The 16,547-nt window shown below is 45.2% G+C and overlaps 1 protein-coding gene across 1 annotated transcript in view; it reads right to left on the bottom strand.

Moving 5' to 3' along the window:
* Nucleotides 1–1,947: 1,947 nt before the first annotated feature.
* Nucleotides 1,948–16,547, bottom strand: part of NOP9 (NOP9 nucleolar protein) — a 41,242-nt gene continuing 26,642 nt past the window's right edge. The window contains exons 7-10 of the mRNA XM_069216026.1: nucleotides 7,892–8,011; nucleotides 5,645–5,875; nucleotides 5,430–5,535; nucleotides 1,948–2,622 (exon numbers count right to left, since the gene is read on the bottom strand). Of these exons, the coding sequence (XP_069072127.1) occupies nucleotides 2,465–2,622; nucleotides 5,430–5,535; nucleotides 5,645–5,875; nucleotides 7,892–8,011 (615 nt within the window). The 3' untranslated portion in view covers nucleotides 1,948–2,464. The remainder of the gene's footprint in view (nucleotides 2,623–5,429; nucleotides 5,536–5,644; nucleotides 5,876–7,891; nucleotides 8,012–16,547) is intronic.

Here is a 16,547-nt window from a genome sequence, read left to right as displayed (position 1 = left end):
AAGCGTTAAGGTAGAGACACTCCCACTTTTGATTTTTAGTCTTCTCTCTGTATTGATGTACTGTATCTCACCGATTATTGAGCGGAAAGTCTGAACAAAGTAGAGTAGACCAACATCTTCTCTGGTGGTCGGCCAGGCAAACCCAGCGGTCTGCCACTTTCAAATGTTCAGAGGCTGCGCCAATCCTGGAGGTCATGACCAAGGCCTGATCATCACCTCATGCTTGGGACACGTGCCTCTGCTGCCCACCTGAGCAGGTTTTCAGCTGGCTCAGGTAGTCTGTCTAATTACCCCAGACAGCACCAGTTTCAAGGAAATACAGGTCTCTGGTAGGAATATGGAGTGAGAGAGTTTTCACTCTGGCATGAGACATGCTGCTATGTGAAATGGGGTGACAGTGCAGAAAAAAGTGTCTTAGGGAGCCAAAAACATTTAAGTGGTCACTGTGGTGACGAGATTGACAGCAACAGCCTCACAATGCTTGCAGTCATCTAAGCCACGCACACTTGAAATGGCACAGACATTTCATGCATGCTCCAAATCATTAAAAAAAAAAAACACACAAAAAAACACATTTACAAAAGGTTGCTAAGACTCAACCCATGGGCAGCCTGTAGGCAGTCCCTTTCACAGAAGTGAAGATGAAGAGACCTCTACCACCAGACTAGATCTGTCTTGCTGCCGTTATCAGTGTATATGGAGCCTAGGCAGTGGAGGCACTAGTCACCCTCCTGAAGATGGGTAAAAGTTGTGTGCCTTCCTAGACATGTCAGCCTGTCTCTGAGGTCTCATATCAGTAGCCTAGATGCAGCCCCAGTGGACTTGGATGATCGTCCCAACACCTAATTATCTAAAGTTTTATAGTAGCCTTAAACACTTTTCTACTCTTTGCAATTCACCATGTCTTTTTCTTATTTACCAGAACTTCAGTTACTCAAACCTTTTTTTAACAATTGGAACTTACTTCAATAATTCTGTATTTCTCATGTCTGCTTAAGTGTGACTTAATGTAAAGGTCACTTTGCAAACATGATAAGTTTCAAGAGGTTTTCTTCAAATGGAGCATCATAGACCTTTGAAATGTTCACATTTCTACACAAGGGAATTTGGTAAGACGGGGACCTACCAAAGTTGCCAGAATTGGATCCAGTGGAGAAAACAGTATTATAACTTTTTGATCTACAATCCACAGCTTAATCCATCCAGGGCATTTTAATCACGAAGTCACATGTTCTTCAATTTACACAGCACATTTAGAATAATTAACAGCCATCTATTCCATAATAAATTTCACACACCCACAACTTCTAAATGTATAATGATTCAGAAGAGAAATCCTGAATAAAAGAATGCCAGGAGCTCTGTGGTAGGTACCTCAACATGTGGAATGTATACTTTCTTGTGCACCATCTAACTAAAACAGCCTTCTGTTAAATTTGAAAAGAGTGTTCTCATTTGGGAGAGGAGCTCCCCTGCATTCCATAAATGTGCAAGTTTGGCCAAAGCTAGTTGACTCCGACCCTTTCCAAAAACTGATGTATGCCATTAGGTCATTTTAAATCTATTGCGCATGATAGTGCGTGCCAGTCGGATGAGAGGCATTAGAGAGCAGAATCACTCTTTGAAGTTGACAAGATCAGATGGGCAGACCCTGTAGGAAATATCAGTAGGTTAGGTGTGCACAAAACTAAATGTAGCCTACAGATCAAAGACATAAATTCCCATACGGGTCAACTGAGCAACAAAATTAGAGCTGCTGAGTGGAGTAAAAATACCTATTAACGGGCTAATTAATTATATAATTCATTTTGAGGGTAGCTCTACGTGAACAGTAAAAAAGATATTGTGAGGCTCTGAAAAACAGTTATAAACTCTTAAAATCCGGGACTGAGGGACGAGTTGAGGTCTTTACCCTGCCCCAATCAATTCACACAGTAATCAAAGAAGTGATGGTTAAGAAATATTTTATAAAACAATGTATACTATGCTGCAACCAAGTATGCACAACAGAATACATTTATACAAGTGTTTTACAGTCTATGTGGATGAGGTGCTCGGGGCAAAACTCAACCTCTCCTTTAGTGAACTCAAAATGTTCATTCAAATGCAGTGTGCAGACCACTTCCTGGTCTCCTGGAGAAGACAGAGTCCTTCTTATTCATCTCCCAGTAAGTCTACATAAAACCTAGCGGTGCTCGAGGGTCCCACGAACCAAAGTGATGATACAGCTTCTGAGCAGACGTAGCAGTCACCGGGGACTTTTACAGGAACTTCAGGTTATCTAAAGCTCCTTTGGGATACTGATCCCACCAACAGAGTTCAAGGCCATAGTATGAGCGCCACAGCCGTTCGAGGTAATCTGCTGAACATGGAATGGTCTCTGTGGGGCCCTACACCTGAACCAGCCAGGCAACGGCTTAGTGGCCTATCCTGGACCTGCCACAGGCACCTAGAGATGCTCCATTTAGTCCTCCAAGATTTCAGCAAACATTTTCCGTCGCTTGTTCTCAGCCACTTGGTGCTCATCCCAGTCCCTCCGGCGTTTCAAAAAGTGGGTGAGGGCAAAGTTTCTGACTATGTGATACCCGAATGGGTCTCTTAGCAGCTCCCTCTCTTTGGCAGCTGAAGACGACAAAACATTTTTAGGTTAGAACAGAAAGAAAATCATAAATTAAAATAGTTAAAGCAAGTTTGGAAAGATTATTGAAGGTCAGCGAAGCAAATAGGAGAGTGCCCACTTACAAATTAAATTTAGTGCCTTGAGACTAGTAATCAAAATGTAATTAATCATGGCTGGAAAGGTGAAAGATGACCTCAGAATGTAAATTCAATTTTTAATAAACGTATTTAATTACTGTCAATCACACCATTTAATCTCTGAACAATTATTAGGTTAATCTATCAACATATAAATTACAAATGTGTCATGTTATCTATTTCTCTGATTTCTCCGCTATCTACAGAACCACCATGCCCAGGAGTGTTCAAAATGCTCACTGAGCCACAGGATTCAATCTGTACCTCATTGATCATTCTAATTAGGCTGAGAAAAGCCTAAGGTTGCTTGTGCTCCCACTGAGAGGCAACCTTTCTTTGTGGATTGGGTTGGACTGTTCCTACTGGAAGAAGACCAACGCTGATTTACATATGCCTGGTTCCTGTCTGAGGTGTCCTGGTGGAAAAAAACCCAAAAATAATTCACTGGGATGCGCCACCAAGGAGTTATCTGTGGCTGTGATTGATTCCATCCATCACTTATCCACCTATCACTTATTGATTTTCTCACTATGGTATTAACCACAGGCACACAAATCCGCAACATCTTCCGTGCACCAACGACCTATTTCAGACAAACACTTGCTCGCCAACTACTTTCAGAATATCTAGTCTTCTTGAGCAAGCATGAACATCACTTGTAAATGGGATCAATGGTTCCACAACATCACTAGCCATGATGGCGCTACTTGGGTGTTTCAAAAAAAGACCTATGACCTTGTTTGTGGCATCTCAAAAGGGATGTTCATCTTCAAAGGCTTCTTCACCAAAACCTACAAAAAATACCAAAATATCTGCTAATTGTGATAATTTTACAGGAGAGGAGGGAGAGTACTGACCACACGACCATTACAATTCAGTATCTCCTCTCTGGTTCTTTGTCTTTTTGGAGGCTCTGGTATAGGAATTGACAGTCATGGTGCAAAGTTACTGTTTTATCTTCCTCATGGCATTTCCCTTAAAGGAGTCAAAGAGAGGTCTAGTTTTATGGGTCTCCTGTACTTACATTTTTGAGGGTTTTTTTCTGGGGGGGAATCTGTTGAAGTCCATTTTCCCAGGAGAATTCAGACACTGATGTCTCTTTTCTAGAGGACACAACAGAGACTGAGACAAACACCCCAACGTTGAAGACAGGCATGTCCCTTGATGGTCTCAAAATTATACGCATTCTATACCATAGTGCAGATTTCTAGTTGTGAAGCATTAGCTTTCTCTTTAATATCCAATGCTTAAAGTGATTCTTCTTATGGTTTCAGGCTCTTCCACATCACAGACTGGACACAAAACATATCAATATCAAAGAGGAATGATAGCAAAGACATAACTCCAATTGTTTCTGAGAATCCGGAAACTGGGATCAAAAGCAGTTCCTGACAGCACTGAGGGGGAGGTTTTCTGCAGACGGAGAACCACATGCTAAAGTGATTTTGACTCTGTAATGTTTTCTTGGTCTCTGAGGCTTATACCTTTATAAACATTTAGGCGGTCATTCTGACCGCCATGCGGTTACCGCCGTATGACCGCACCGCGGTCAAAAGACCGCGGGGGTCATTCTGGCTTTCCCGCTGGGCCGGTGGGCGACCGCCAAAAGGCCGCCCGCCCGCCCAGTGGGAAAACCCCCTCAACAATGAAGCCGGCGGAGTTGAGATGGTGCAGTGGCAAGCAGCCAAGCCAAGCAGACACTGAAAATCTTTATGGGGCCCTGTTAGGGGGCCCCTGCAGTGCCGCCGCGGAGGATTCCCTGGGGCAGGGGAATACCGGTTTCCCTTTTCTGACTGCGGCTTTACCGCCGCGGTCAGAATATCCCCAGAAGCACCGCCAGCCTGTTGGCGGTGCTTCCGCGGTCCATGACCGCCAGGGTCAGAATGACCCCCTTAATGTTTTTCAGGATGTTCTACTATTCTGGACACTCCTGTTGAGAGTGACTGTCCGCAAGGCAAAGATGCAGAGAAATCGCAACGTAGGATTAGATCAATGATGAGAAAGTTAACAAAAACAAAAATGGAAAGAAAGGTCTCTGCTGGATAACCAATTAGGACCATAAGAGGTAGAGGTGGGCATTCACGGGCCAGGTTGAAACACTGCTTCCCGAAAAAATAAAAAACAAATGAAGTCATAAAAAATGACTTAAACCTAATCAGCAAAACCTCCAACAAGGTTTCCTTTTGGAGTTTTTCCAGGATCCCACATTTAGAGAGATCTATTCAGCATTCATAAATGCGAGTTAATATCTTATGATGGAGAGGTTGATAAAATACATTTTGTTTAAGTATTTAACATGTCGAGTGGTACAGGACATGACCTCTTTAATTTATAATGGCATTGAACTTGGGAGCCAGTGAGAACTTCCTATTCCTATCTTTGCTCAGTAGATACATCAGAAAAGTAAGCATTTTGAGTATTGCCTGTCTAAAAAATGTTGTACATTCTTGTAAAGTGCACTGCAATAATCTATTTTTGTAAAGACATGGAACTGAATGGTAGTTTGTAACCTGTCTGACACAAGTAGGCTCTTAATCTGAATCACAAGTTCAAGGGCCAAAAGCTACCTAACTGCGAGCAAGTAGCAAAGGAAGGAAAATAATAAATTTAAAAAGAAGATATGAGCTTGATCAGCAAATGCTGGCAAAGGAAAGCAGATCCATTTCACATACCAAGTTCCTGGGCCATTTCCTGTTTCACTCCCAGAGTAGCAGCATTCCAGATCCTGTCTAGAACGCGACTGCCATATTTGTTGCACGCTAATTCCACATAATGTCCCTGTAGAAAGAAGTATGCATCAAATCATGGTTAATATACAACCAAACTCCAAGTCTAAGCGACCAAGGACCTGTGTGTAATGAAAGTTGTCTTTAAGGGTAGTAATGACCTTCAGCTTCCTGTGAATTTTCTTCTTCTTCTTCTCTGGGATGGATTCAGTACTGAGCAGGGCATCGAAGACATGGCTGCCTGCTTGGTTGCAGGCCAGTGTGACTAAGTCCTTCTCACTCAGAGCAGCCAGGCTGAGAAGGATTGGAGAGGGATCACTGAAGTGCAGGAGCTGCTGCAGCAGAAGGGAGCCATGAAAGTTCACTTCACCAAGGCATTTGTCACTGTCTGCCTAGAAGACAAGCAAAGGGTCATGGTTATTCAGACTCTTCGACTGCCTCAATGAAGCAAGCTACCTTATTTAACGGATTATCCAAGCGCAATGTGGCCATCTTAAATGAACTCCCATTAACAAGCTAAAGACGGGGTAAATGAGATCTCATTAATTTAGCTGTATCACAGGTTTCACTCCCTAACTCATTAACTAAGTCATGATAGAGGCTTAACAGAGATAAATGATTAGCTTAAAATGACTACCGTAAACTGAGTGGCGAGGCCAGTTTAATGAAGCTACATTACAAGAAAGGGAGTATGAAGGTCTAATGATGTCTTGGGCCAACTTAAAATATATCTTTCATTAAGTGGCCTATTGCACCAGTTTAACTTGTGGTAGCGGATCGACTGGCCTCGCTATCGCACTAAACAGGCAAGCCGAGCTGCACAAATAAGGACTTTGTGACATAACTCCATGATTATCTTCACTCATCTATCCCACTGCTTGATCAATCTCAACAGCTTAACTGAGCTACTGAGAAGGTTGCATGAAGCATGAATCAGTTTATTATGTACATTATACAAATGTTATGACCAGCAAAAATATTTAGAGCCCATCATATGCCAAAGACCTTTGTGTTTATGTCTGATACCTAAAGGGACACAATCCCTCTAAGAACCTCTGCTCCAAATCCAATGTCCAAATCGGTGTGCACAAATATTATTACAACTCTCCAACCACAAGCAAAATTAACCCAGCCTTAGAGTCATTTGTGACTTTTGCAATTACACATATTCTGATGACCAGGCTCCTTTTTCCATATTTTTTATGGACATTTCTCAGTTACGTACAGATGATTAGTCATAAAGGGTGCTAGTCTGAAGCACTGTAAAAAAAAAAAAAAAAAAAAAAAAAAAGGTATATATCGTCATATCTAAATCAATTTTGACGTTTTTAGAAGAAAATTTACAAAAATGCCTAAATGATCTTGTCTTGAATATAGGATATATACAGGTCAAGTCCATTTTCCTTAATTCTGATAGTGATTGTTCTCATTTGTGAATTCTCCAGTGTAGTTGCAAATCTTGTGTAGTGTGCTAAGGTGAGTTTTTTTGTGCTTCCTTGATTTCTGTTCCCTAAAATGGAGACAGCTGATGCTTGGAACTGTAGAGACTGCTATGTGAAATTAAAGGAACAAGCTCATATTTAGAATATCGATATTGGAGTGCTCTATTTGACAGAGGCTATTTGATTGAATTAAAAGCATCATGTAACTATCTGACTAGATGTGGATGATTTTGAAGATCCCAACAGATCTATCCATTCCAAATGATCATTTCACTTTTATCATGATCGTATCACAGTTTTACATGAATGCATTGTTTTGGAAGTGCAGATTGAAATTAGCACACTTACCAATTAATTCTGATGAGAAACTATTTAATTAAGCTGAAGGAAGTTATTTTTGTATCAAGTCATTAGCATTAAGGGGAAACTGTACAGCAAGCCCTCTTCCAGTCATCGAGCAACTCAGCTGCCTGTCCAGAGTTGGCAAAACATTGTATAACTTGTTGTAGGAAAAATATTTCACAGCAGCTTTAGATCTTGAAAGCGAAATCAATGTTTGCATTATATGACGTAAGACTTCAGGTATAAATCAAAGGGGCCTTTTTCTTTTAATCAGCTCTCTACAAATACCATACCACATACGATGACAGAACATTTGGCATATAGATCATCTGCACCTTTTATCTCAGAATTATAATTTTTGTGGGTTTATTCCGAAACCACTTTGCAATGTCCAAGATGTCACGCAGGATTACGTTGAGCAACAAACACATTAATTCAGTCACCAGTAGGAACAACATTGGAATTATGGTGCCTGGTCCTTGTGTGAATGGGCAACAGAGATATTTCTCAGCACTCAAACACTGCAATCCTCACTATAAATATGAGTTACACACAAGGAATTTAAAAAGGGGCACTGAAGATTCGAAAAAGTGGTGGGAAGGAAAAGAAGGAGACAGATCTCACCTGGTGCTCCAACATGTTGTCCTCATCCTTGAGGCCATAATATATTTCATAAGCCAGTAGTGAGAGGAAGAGCGGCGCACAGGCAACCTGGCGGGAGGCTGGCTCCAAGCAGTGAAAAGCCTGAGGCGATTAAAATGAAGAGGAACAGAGTCAGTGTGTGTAGGAAGTTGGCTCTGTATGTGCTATTTCAAAGTAAGGAATAGCATGCACAGAGTCCAAGGGTTCCCCTTAGAGGTAAAATAGTGGTAAAAAGAGATAATACTAATGCTCTATTTTGTGGTAGTGTGGTCGAGCAGTAGGCTTATCCAAGGAGTAGTGTTAAGCATTTGTTGTACATACACATAGACAATAAATGAGGTACACACACTCAGAGACAAATCCAGCCAATAGGTTTTTGAATAGAAAAATATCTTTTCTTAGTTTATTTTAAGAACCACAGGTTCAAATTCTACATGTAATATCTCATTCGAAAGGTATTGCAGGTAAGTACTTTAGGAACTTCAAATCATCAAAATTGCATGTATACTTTTCAAGTTATTCACAAATAGCTGTTTTAAAAGTGGACACTTAGTGCAATTTTCACAGTTCCTAGGGGAGGTAAGTATTTGTTAGATTAACCAGGTAAGTAAGACACTTACAGGGCTTAGTTCTTGGTACAAGGTAGCCCACCGTTGGGGGTTCAGAGCAGCCCCAAAGTCACCACACCAGCAGCTCAGGGCCGGTCAGGTGCAGAGTTCAAAGTGGTGCCCAAAACACATAGGCTAGAATGGAGAGAAGGGGGTGCCCCGGTTCCGGTCTGCTTGCAGGTAAGTACCCGCGTTTTCGGAGGGCAGACCAGGGGGGGTTTTGTAGGGCACCGGGGGGGACACAAGTCCACACAGAAATTTCACCCTCAGCAGCGCGGGGGCGGCCGGGTGCAGTGTAGGAACAGGCGTCGGGTTCGCAATGTTAGTCTATGAGAGATCTCGGGATCTCTTCAGCGCTGCAGGCAGGCAAGGGGGGGATTCCTCGGGGAAACCTCCACTTGGGCAAGGGAGAGGGACTCCTGGGGGTCACTTCTCCAGTGAAAGTCCGGTCCTTCAGGTCCTGGGGGCTGCGGGTGCAGGGTCTCTCCCAGGCGTCGGGACTTTAGGTTCAAAGAGTCGCGGTCAGGGGAAGCCTCGGGATTCCCTCTGCAGGCGGCGCTGTGGGGGCTCAGGGGGGACAGGTTTTGGTACTCACAGTATCAGAGTAGTCCTGGGGTCCCTCCTGAGGTGTCGGTTCTCCACCAGCCGAGTCGGGGTCGCCGGGTGCAGTGTTGCAAGTCTCACGCTTCTTGCGGGGAGCTTGCAGGGTTCTTTAAAGCTGCTGGAAACAAAGTTGCAGCTTTTCTTGGAGCAGGTCCGCTGTCCTCGGGAGTTTCTTGTCTTTTCGAAGCAGGGGCAGTCCTCAGAGGATGTCGAGGTCGCTGGTCCCTTTGGAAGGCGTCGCTGGAGCAGGATCTTTGGAAGGCAGGAGACAGGCCGGTGAGTTTCTGGAGCCAAGGCAGTTGTCGTCTTCTGGTCTTCCGCTGCAGGGGTTTTCAGCTAGGCAGTCCTTCTTCTTGTAGTTGCAGGAATCTAATTTTCTAGGGTTCAGGGTAGCCCTTAAATACTAAATTTAAGGGCGTGTTTAGGTCTGGGGGGTTAGTAGCCAATGGCTACTAGCCCTGAGGGTGGGTACACCCTCTTTGTGCCTCCTCCCAAGGGGAGGGGGTCACAATCCTAACCCTATTGGGGGAATCCTCCATCTGCAAGATGGAGGATTTCTAAAAGTTAGAGTCACCTCAGCTCAGGACACCTTAGGGGCTGTCCTGACTGGCCAGTGACTCCTCCTTGTTATTCTCATTATTTTCTCCGGCCTTGCCGCCAAAAGTGGGGCCTGGCCGGAGGGGGCGGGCAACTCCACTAGCTGAAGTGTCCTGCTGGGTTGGCACAAAGGAGGTGAGCCTTTGAGGCTCACCGCCAGGTGTGACAATTCCTGCCTGGGAGAGGTGTTAGCATCTCCACCCAGTGCAGGCTTTGTTACTGGCCTCAGAGTGACAAAGGCACTCTCCCCATGGGGCCAGCAACATGTCTCGGTTTGTGGCAGGCTGCTAAAACTAGTCAGCCTACACAGATAGTCGGTTAAGTTTCAGGGGGTACCTCTAAGGTGCCCTCTGTGGTGTATTTTACAATAAAATGTACACTGGCATCAGTGTGCATTTATTGTGCTGAGAAGTTTGATACCAAACTTCCCAGTTTTCAGTGTAGCCATTATGGGGCTGTGGAGTTCGTGTTTGACAAACTCCCAGACCATATACTCTTAGGGCTACCCTGCACTTACAATGTCTAAGATTTTGTTTAGACACTGTAGGGGTACCATGCTCATGCACTGGTACCCTCACCTATGGTATAGTGCACCCTGCCTTAGGGCTGTAAGGCCTGCTAGAGGGGTGTCTTACCTACACTGCATAGGCAGTGAGAGGCTGGCATGGCACCCTGAGGGGAGTGCCATGTCGACTTACTCGTTTTGTCCTCACTAGCACACACAAGCTGGCAAGCAGTGTGTCTGTGCTGAGTGAGAGGTCTCCAGGGTGGCATAAGACATGCTGCAGCCCTTAGAGACCTTCCTTGGCATCAGGGCCCTTGGTACTAGAAGTACCAGTTACAAGGGACTTATCTGGATGCCAGGGTCTGCCAATTGTGGATACAAAAGTACAGGTTAGGGAAAGAACACTGGTGCTGGGGCCTGGTTAGCAGGCCTCAGCACACTTTCAATTGTAAACATAGCATCAGCAAAGGCAAAAAGTCAGGGGGCAACCATGCCAAGGAGGCATTTCCTTACACAACCCCCCCCCAAACGAAAGAGGATGAGACTAACCTTTCCCAAGAGAGTCTTCATTTTCTAAGTGGAAGAACCTGGAAAGGCCATCTGCATTGGCATGGGCAGTCCCAGGTCTGTGTTCCACTATAAAGTCCATTCCCTGTAGGGAGATGGACCACCTCAACAGTTTAGGATTTTCACCTTTCATTTGCATCAGCCATTTGAGAGGTCTGTGGTCAGTTTGAACTAGGAAGTGAGTCCCAAAGAGGTATGGTCTCAGCTTCTTCAGGGACCAAACCACAGCAAAGGCCTCCCTCTCAATGGCACTCCAACGCTGCTCCCTGGGGAGTAACCTCCTGCTAATGAAAGCAACAGGCTGGTCAAGGCCATCATCATTTGTTTGGGACAAAACTGCCCCTATCCCATGTTCAGAGGCATCAGTCTGCACAATGAACTGCCTAGAATAATCTGGAGCTTTGAGAACTGGTGCTGAGCACATTGCCTGTTTCAGGGTGTCAAAGGCCTGTTGGCATTCCACAGTCCAGTTTACTTTCTTGGGCATTTTCTTGGAGGTGAGTTCAGTGAGGGCTGTCACAATGGATCCATATCCCTTCACAAACCTCCTGTAATACCCAGTCAAGCCAAGGAATGCCCTGACTTGAGTCTGGGTTTTTGGAGCTACCCAGTCCAGAATAGTCTGGATCTTGGGTTGGAGTGGCTGAACTTGGCCTCCACCTACAAGGTGGCCCAAGTAAACCACAGTTCCCTGCCCTATCTGGCATTTGGATGCCTTGATAGAGAGGCCTGCAGATTGCAGAGCCTTCAAAACCTTCCTCAGGTGGACCAGGTGATCCTGCCAGGTGGAGCTAAAGACAGCAATATCATCAAGATAAGCTGTGCTAAAGGACTCCAAGCCAGCAAGGACTTGATTCACCAACCTTTGGAAGGTGGCAGGGGCATTCTTTGAACCAAAGGGCATAACAGTAAACTGATAATGCCCATCAGGTGTGGAGAATGCTGTTTTCTCTTTTGCTCCAGGTGCCATTTTTATTTGCCAGTACCCTGCTGTCAAGTCAAAGGTACTTAGGAATTTGGCAGCACCTAATTTGTCTATGAGCTCATCAGCTCTTGGAATTGGATGAGCATCTGTCTTGGTGACAGAATTGAGCCCTCTGTAGTCCACACAAAACCTCATCTCTTTCTTTCCATCTTTGGTGTGAGGTTTGGGGACCAAGACCACTGGGCTAGCCCAGGGGCTGTCAGAGCGCTCAATCACTCCCAATTCCAGCATCTTGTGGACTTCCACCTTGATGCTTTCCTTAACATGGTCAGACTGTCTAAAGATTTTGTTCTTGACAGGCATGCTGTCTCCTGTGTCCACATCATGGGTACACAGGTGTGTCTGACCAGGGGTTAAGGAGAAGAGTTCAGGAAACTGTTGTAGGACTCTCCTACAATCAGCTTGCTGTTGGCCAGAGAGGGTGTCTGAGTAGATCACTCCATCTACTGTGCCATCTTTTGGGTCTGATGACAGAAGATCAGGGAGAGGTTCACTCTCTGCCTCCTGATCCTCATCTGTTACCATCAACAGATTCACATCAGCCCTGTCATGGAAGAGCTTAAGGCGGTTCACATGGATCACCCTCTTGGGGCTCCTGCTTGTGCCCAGGTCCACCAGGTAGGTGACCTGACTCTTCCTTTCTAGTACTGGGTAAGGGCCACTCCATTTGTCCTGGAGTGCCCTGGGAGCCACAGGCTCCAGAACCCAGACTTTCTGCCCTGGTTGGAACTCAACCAGTGCAGCCTTTTGGTCATACCAAAACTTCTGGAGCTGTTGGCTGGCCTCAAGGTTTTTGGTTGCCTTTTCCATGTACTCTGCCATTCTAGAGCGAAGGCCAAGTACATAGTCCACTATGTCCTGTTTAGGCTCATGGAGAGGTCTCTCCCAGCCTTCTTTAACAAGGGCAAGTGGTCCCCTTACAGGATGACCAAACAGAAGTTCAAAGGGTGAGAATCCTACTCCCTTCTGTGGCACCTCTCTGTAAGCGAAAAGCAGACATGGCAAGAGGACATCCCATCTCCTTTTGAGTTTTTCTGGGAGCCCCATGATCATGCCTTTTAATGTCTTGTTGAATCTCTCAACCAAGCCATTAGTTTGTGGATGGTATGGGGTAGTGAATTTATAAGTCACTCCACACTCATTCCACATGTGCTTTAGGTATGCTGACATGAAGTTGGTACCTCTGTCAGACACCACCTCCTTAGGGAAACCCACTCTGGTAAAGATACCAATGAGGGCCTTGGCTACTGCAGGGGCAGTAGTCGACCTAAGGGGAATAGCTTCAGGATACCTGGTAGCATGATCCACTACTACCAGGATATACATATTTCCTGAGGCTGTGGGAGGTTCTAGTGGACCAACTATGTCCACACCCACTCTTTCAAAGGGAACCCCCACCACTGGAAGTGGAATGAGGGGGGCCTTTGGATGTCCACCTGTCTTACCACTGGCTTGACAGGTGGGGCAGGAGAGGCAAAACTCCTTAACCATGTTGGACATATTGGGCCAGTAGAAGTGGTTGACTAACCTCTCCCACGTCTTGGTTTGTCCCAAATGTCCAGCAAGGGGAATGTCATGGGCCAATGTTAGGATGAACTCTCTGAACAGCTGAGGCACTACCACTCTCCTAGTGGCACCAGGTTTGGGGTCTCTGGCCTCAGTGTACAGGAGTCCATCTTCCCAATAGACCCTATGGGTTCCAGTTTTCTTGCCCTTGGACTCTTCAGCAGCTTGCTGCCTAAGGCCTTCAAGAGAGGGACAGGTTTCTTGTCCCTTACACAGCTCCTCCCTTGAGGGTCCCCCTGGGCCCAAGAGCTCAACCTGATAAGGTTCAAGCTCCAAAGGCTCAGTTCCCTCAGAGGGCAGAACTTCTTCCTGAGAAGAGAGGTTCCCTTTCTTTTGCTGTGTTGCAGTTGGTTTCCCAACTGACTTTCCTGTTCTCTTGGTAGGCTGGGCCATTTTTCCAGACTCCAGCTCTACTTTTTCACCCTGTGCCTTGCACTGTGCTCTTGTTTTCACACACACCAGTTCAGGGATACCCAGCATTGCTGCATGGGTTTTTAGTTCTACCTCAGCCCATGCTGAGGACTCCAGGTCAGTTCCAAGCAGACAGTCCACTGGGATATTTGAGGAGACCACCACCTGTTTCAGGCCATTGACCCCTCCCCATTCTAAAGTAACCATTGCCATGGGATGTACTTTTCTCTGATTGTCAGCGTTGGTGACTGTGTAAGTTTTTCCAGTCAGGTATTGGCCAGGGGAAACCAGTTTCTCTGTCACCATGGTGACACTGGCACCTGTATCCCTCAGGCCCTCTATTCTAGTCCCATTAATTAAGAGTTGCTGTCTGTATTTTTGCATGTTAGGCGGCCAGACAGCTAGTGTGGCTAAATCCACCCCACCCTCAGAAACTAGAGTAGCTTCAGTGTGGACCCTGATTTGCTCTGGGCACACTGTTGATCCCACTTGGAGACTAGCCATACCAGTGTTACCTGGATGGGAGTTTGGAGTGGAACCTTTCTTGGGACAGGCCTTGTCTCCAGTTTGGTGTCCATGCTGTTTACAGCTATGACACCAGGCCTTCTTGGGATCAAAGTTTTTACCCTTGTACCCATTGTTTTGTGAAGAGGCTCTGGGCCCACCCTCCTGTGCAGGTTTTTGGGGGCCTGTAGAAGACTCTTTACTATTTTTAGTTTTGGTTGTCTCATCACCCTTCCCCTGGGGAGTCTTTGTGACCCCTTTCTTTTGGTCACCCCCTGTTGAAGTCTTGGACACCCTTGTCTTGACCCAATGGTCCGCCTTCTTTCCCAATTCTTGGGGAGAAATTGGTCCTAGGTCTACCAGATGCTGATGCAGTTTATCATTGAAACAATTACTTAACAGGTGTTCTTTCACAAATAAATTGTACAGCCCATCATAATTACTTACACCACTGCCTTGAATCCAACCATCTAGTGTTTTCACTGAGTAGTCTACAAAGTCAACCCAGGTCTGGCTCGAGGATTTTTGAGCCCCCCTGAACCTAATCCTGTACTCCTCAGTGGAGAATCCAAAGCCCTCAATCAGGGTACCCTTCATGAGGTCATAAGATTCTGCATCTTGTCCAGAGAGTGTGAGGAGTCTATCCCTACACTTTCCTGTGAACATTTCCCAAAGGAGAGCACCCCAGTGAGATCTGTTCACTTTTCTGGTTACACAAGCCCTCTCAAAAGCTGTGAACCATTTGGTGATGTCATCACCATCTTCATATTTAGTTACAATCCCTTTAGGGATTTTCAACATGTCAGGAGAATCTCTGACCCTATTTATGTTGCTGCCACCATTGATGGGTCCTAGGCCCATCTCTTGTCTTTCCCTCTCTATGGCTAGGATCTGTCTTTCCAAAGCCAATCTTTTGGCCATCCTGGCTAACTGGATGTCCTCTTCACTGGGGCTATCCTCAGTGATTTCAGAGGTGTTGGTCTCTCCTGTGAGGGAACCAGCATCTCTGACTATTATTTTTGGAGTCAGGGTTTGAGGGACCCTGTTCTCCCTAGATAGGACTGGTAGGGGGGAATTGTCCTCCAAGTCACTATCCTCTTCCTCTGAGTTGCCACCCTCAGAGGGGTTGGCCTTTTCAAACTCTGCCAAAAGCTCCTGGAGCTGTATTTTGGTAGGTTTGGGGCCCATTGTTATTTTCTTTATTTTACAGAGTGACCTTAGCTCCCTCATCTTAAGATGGAGGTAAGGTGTGGTGTCGAGTTCCACCACAGTCACATCTGTGCTAGACATTTTGCTTCTAAAAGTTGGAATACTTTTTAAGAATCTACAACTGGTTCTAGAATCTAATTCAAACTTTTACAAACTTTTAAACTCTAAAAGAAATGCTAAACAGGATCTAACACAAGGCCCTAGCAGGTCTTTTAAGAATTTAGAAAACTTTTCAAATTGCAAAAATCAATTTCTAATGACAATTTTGGAATTTGTCGTGTGATCAGGTATTGGCTGAGTAGTCCAGCAAATGCAAAGTCTTGTACCCCACCGCTGATCCACCAATGTAGGAAGTTGGCTCTGTATGTGCTATTTCAAAGTAAGGAATAGCATGCACAGAGTCCAAGGGTTCCCCTTAGAGGTAAAATAGTGGTAAAAAGAGATAATACTAATGCTCTATTTTGTGGTAGTGTGGTCGAGCAGTAGGCTTATCCAAGGAGTAGTGTTAAGCATTTGTTGTACATACACATAGACAATAAATGAGGTACACACACTCAGAGACAAATCCAGCCAATAGGTTTTTGTATAGAAAAATATCTTTTCTTAGTTTATTTTAAGAACCACAGGTTCAAATTCTACATGTAATATCTCATTCGAAAGGTATTGCAGGTAAGTACTTTAGGAACTTCAAATCATCAAAATTGCATGTATACTTTTCAAGTTATTCACAAATAGCTGTTTTAAAAGTGGACACTTAGTGCAATTTTCACAGTTCCTAGGGGAGGTAAGTATTTGTTAGATTAACCAGGTAAGTAAGACACTTACAGGGCTTAGTTCTTGGTCCAAGGTAGCCCACCGTTGGGGGTTCAGAGCAGCCCCAAAGTCACCACACCAGCAGCTCAGGGCCGGTCAGGTGCAGAGTTCAAAGTGGTGCCCAAAACACATAGGCTAGAATGGAGAGAAGGGGGTGCCCCGGTTCCGGTCTGCTTGCAGGTAAGTACCCGCGTTTTCGGAGGGCAGACCAGGGGGGGTTTTGTAGGGCACCGGGGGGGACACAAGTCCACACAGAAATTTCACCCTCAG

Source organism: Pleurodeles waltl, chromosome 12, assembly GCF_031143425.1.
Source record: "Pleurodeles waltl isolate 20211129_DDA chromosome 12, aPleWal1.hap1.20221129, whole genome shotgun sequence".
Taxonomy (NCBI): Eukaryota; Metazoa; Chordata; class Amphibia; order Caudata; family Salamandridae; genus Pleurodeles; species Pleurodeles waltl.
Note: the sequence above shows the minus strand (reverse complement) of the source record. Positions and strands in the feature narration are given on the sequence as shown.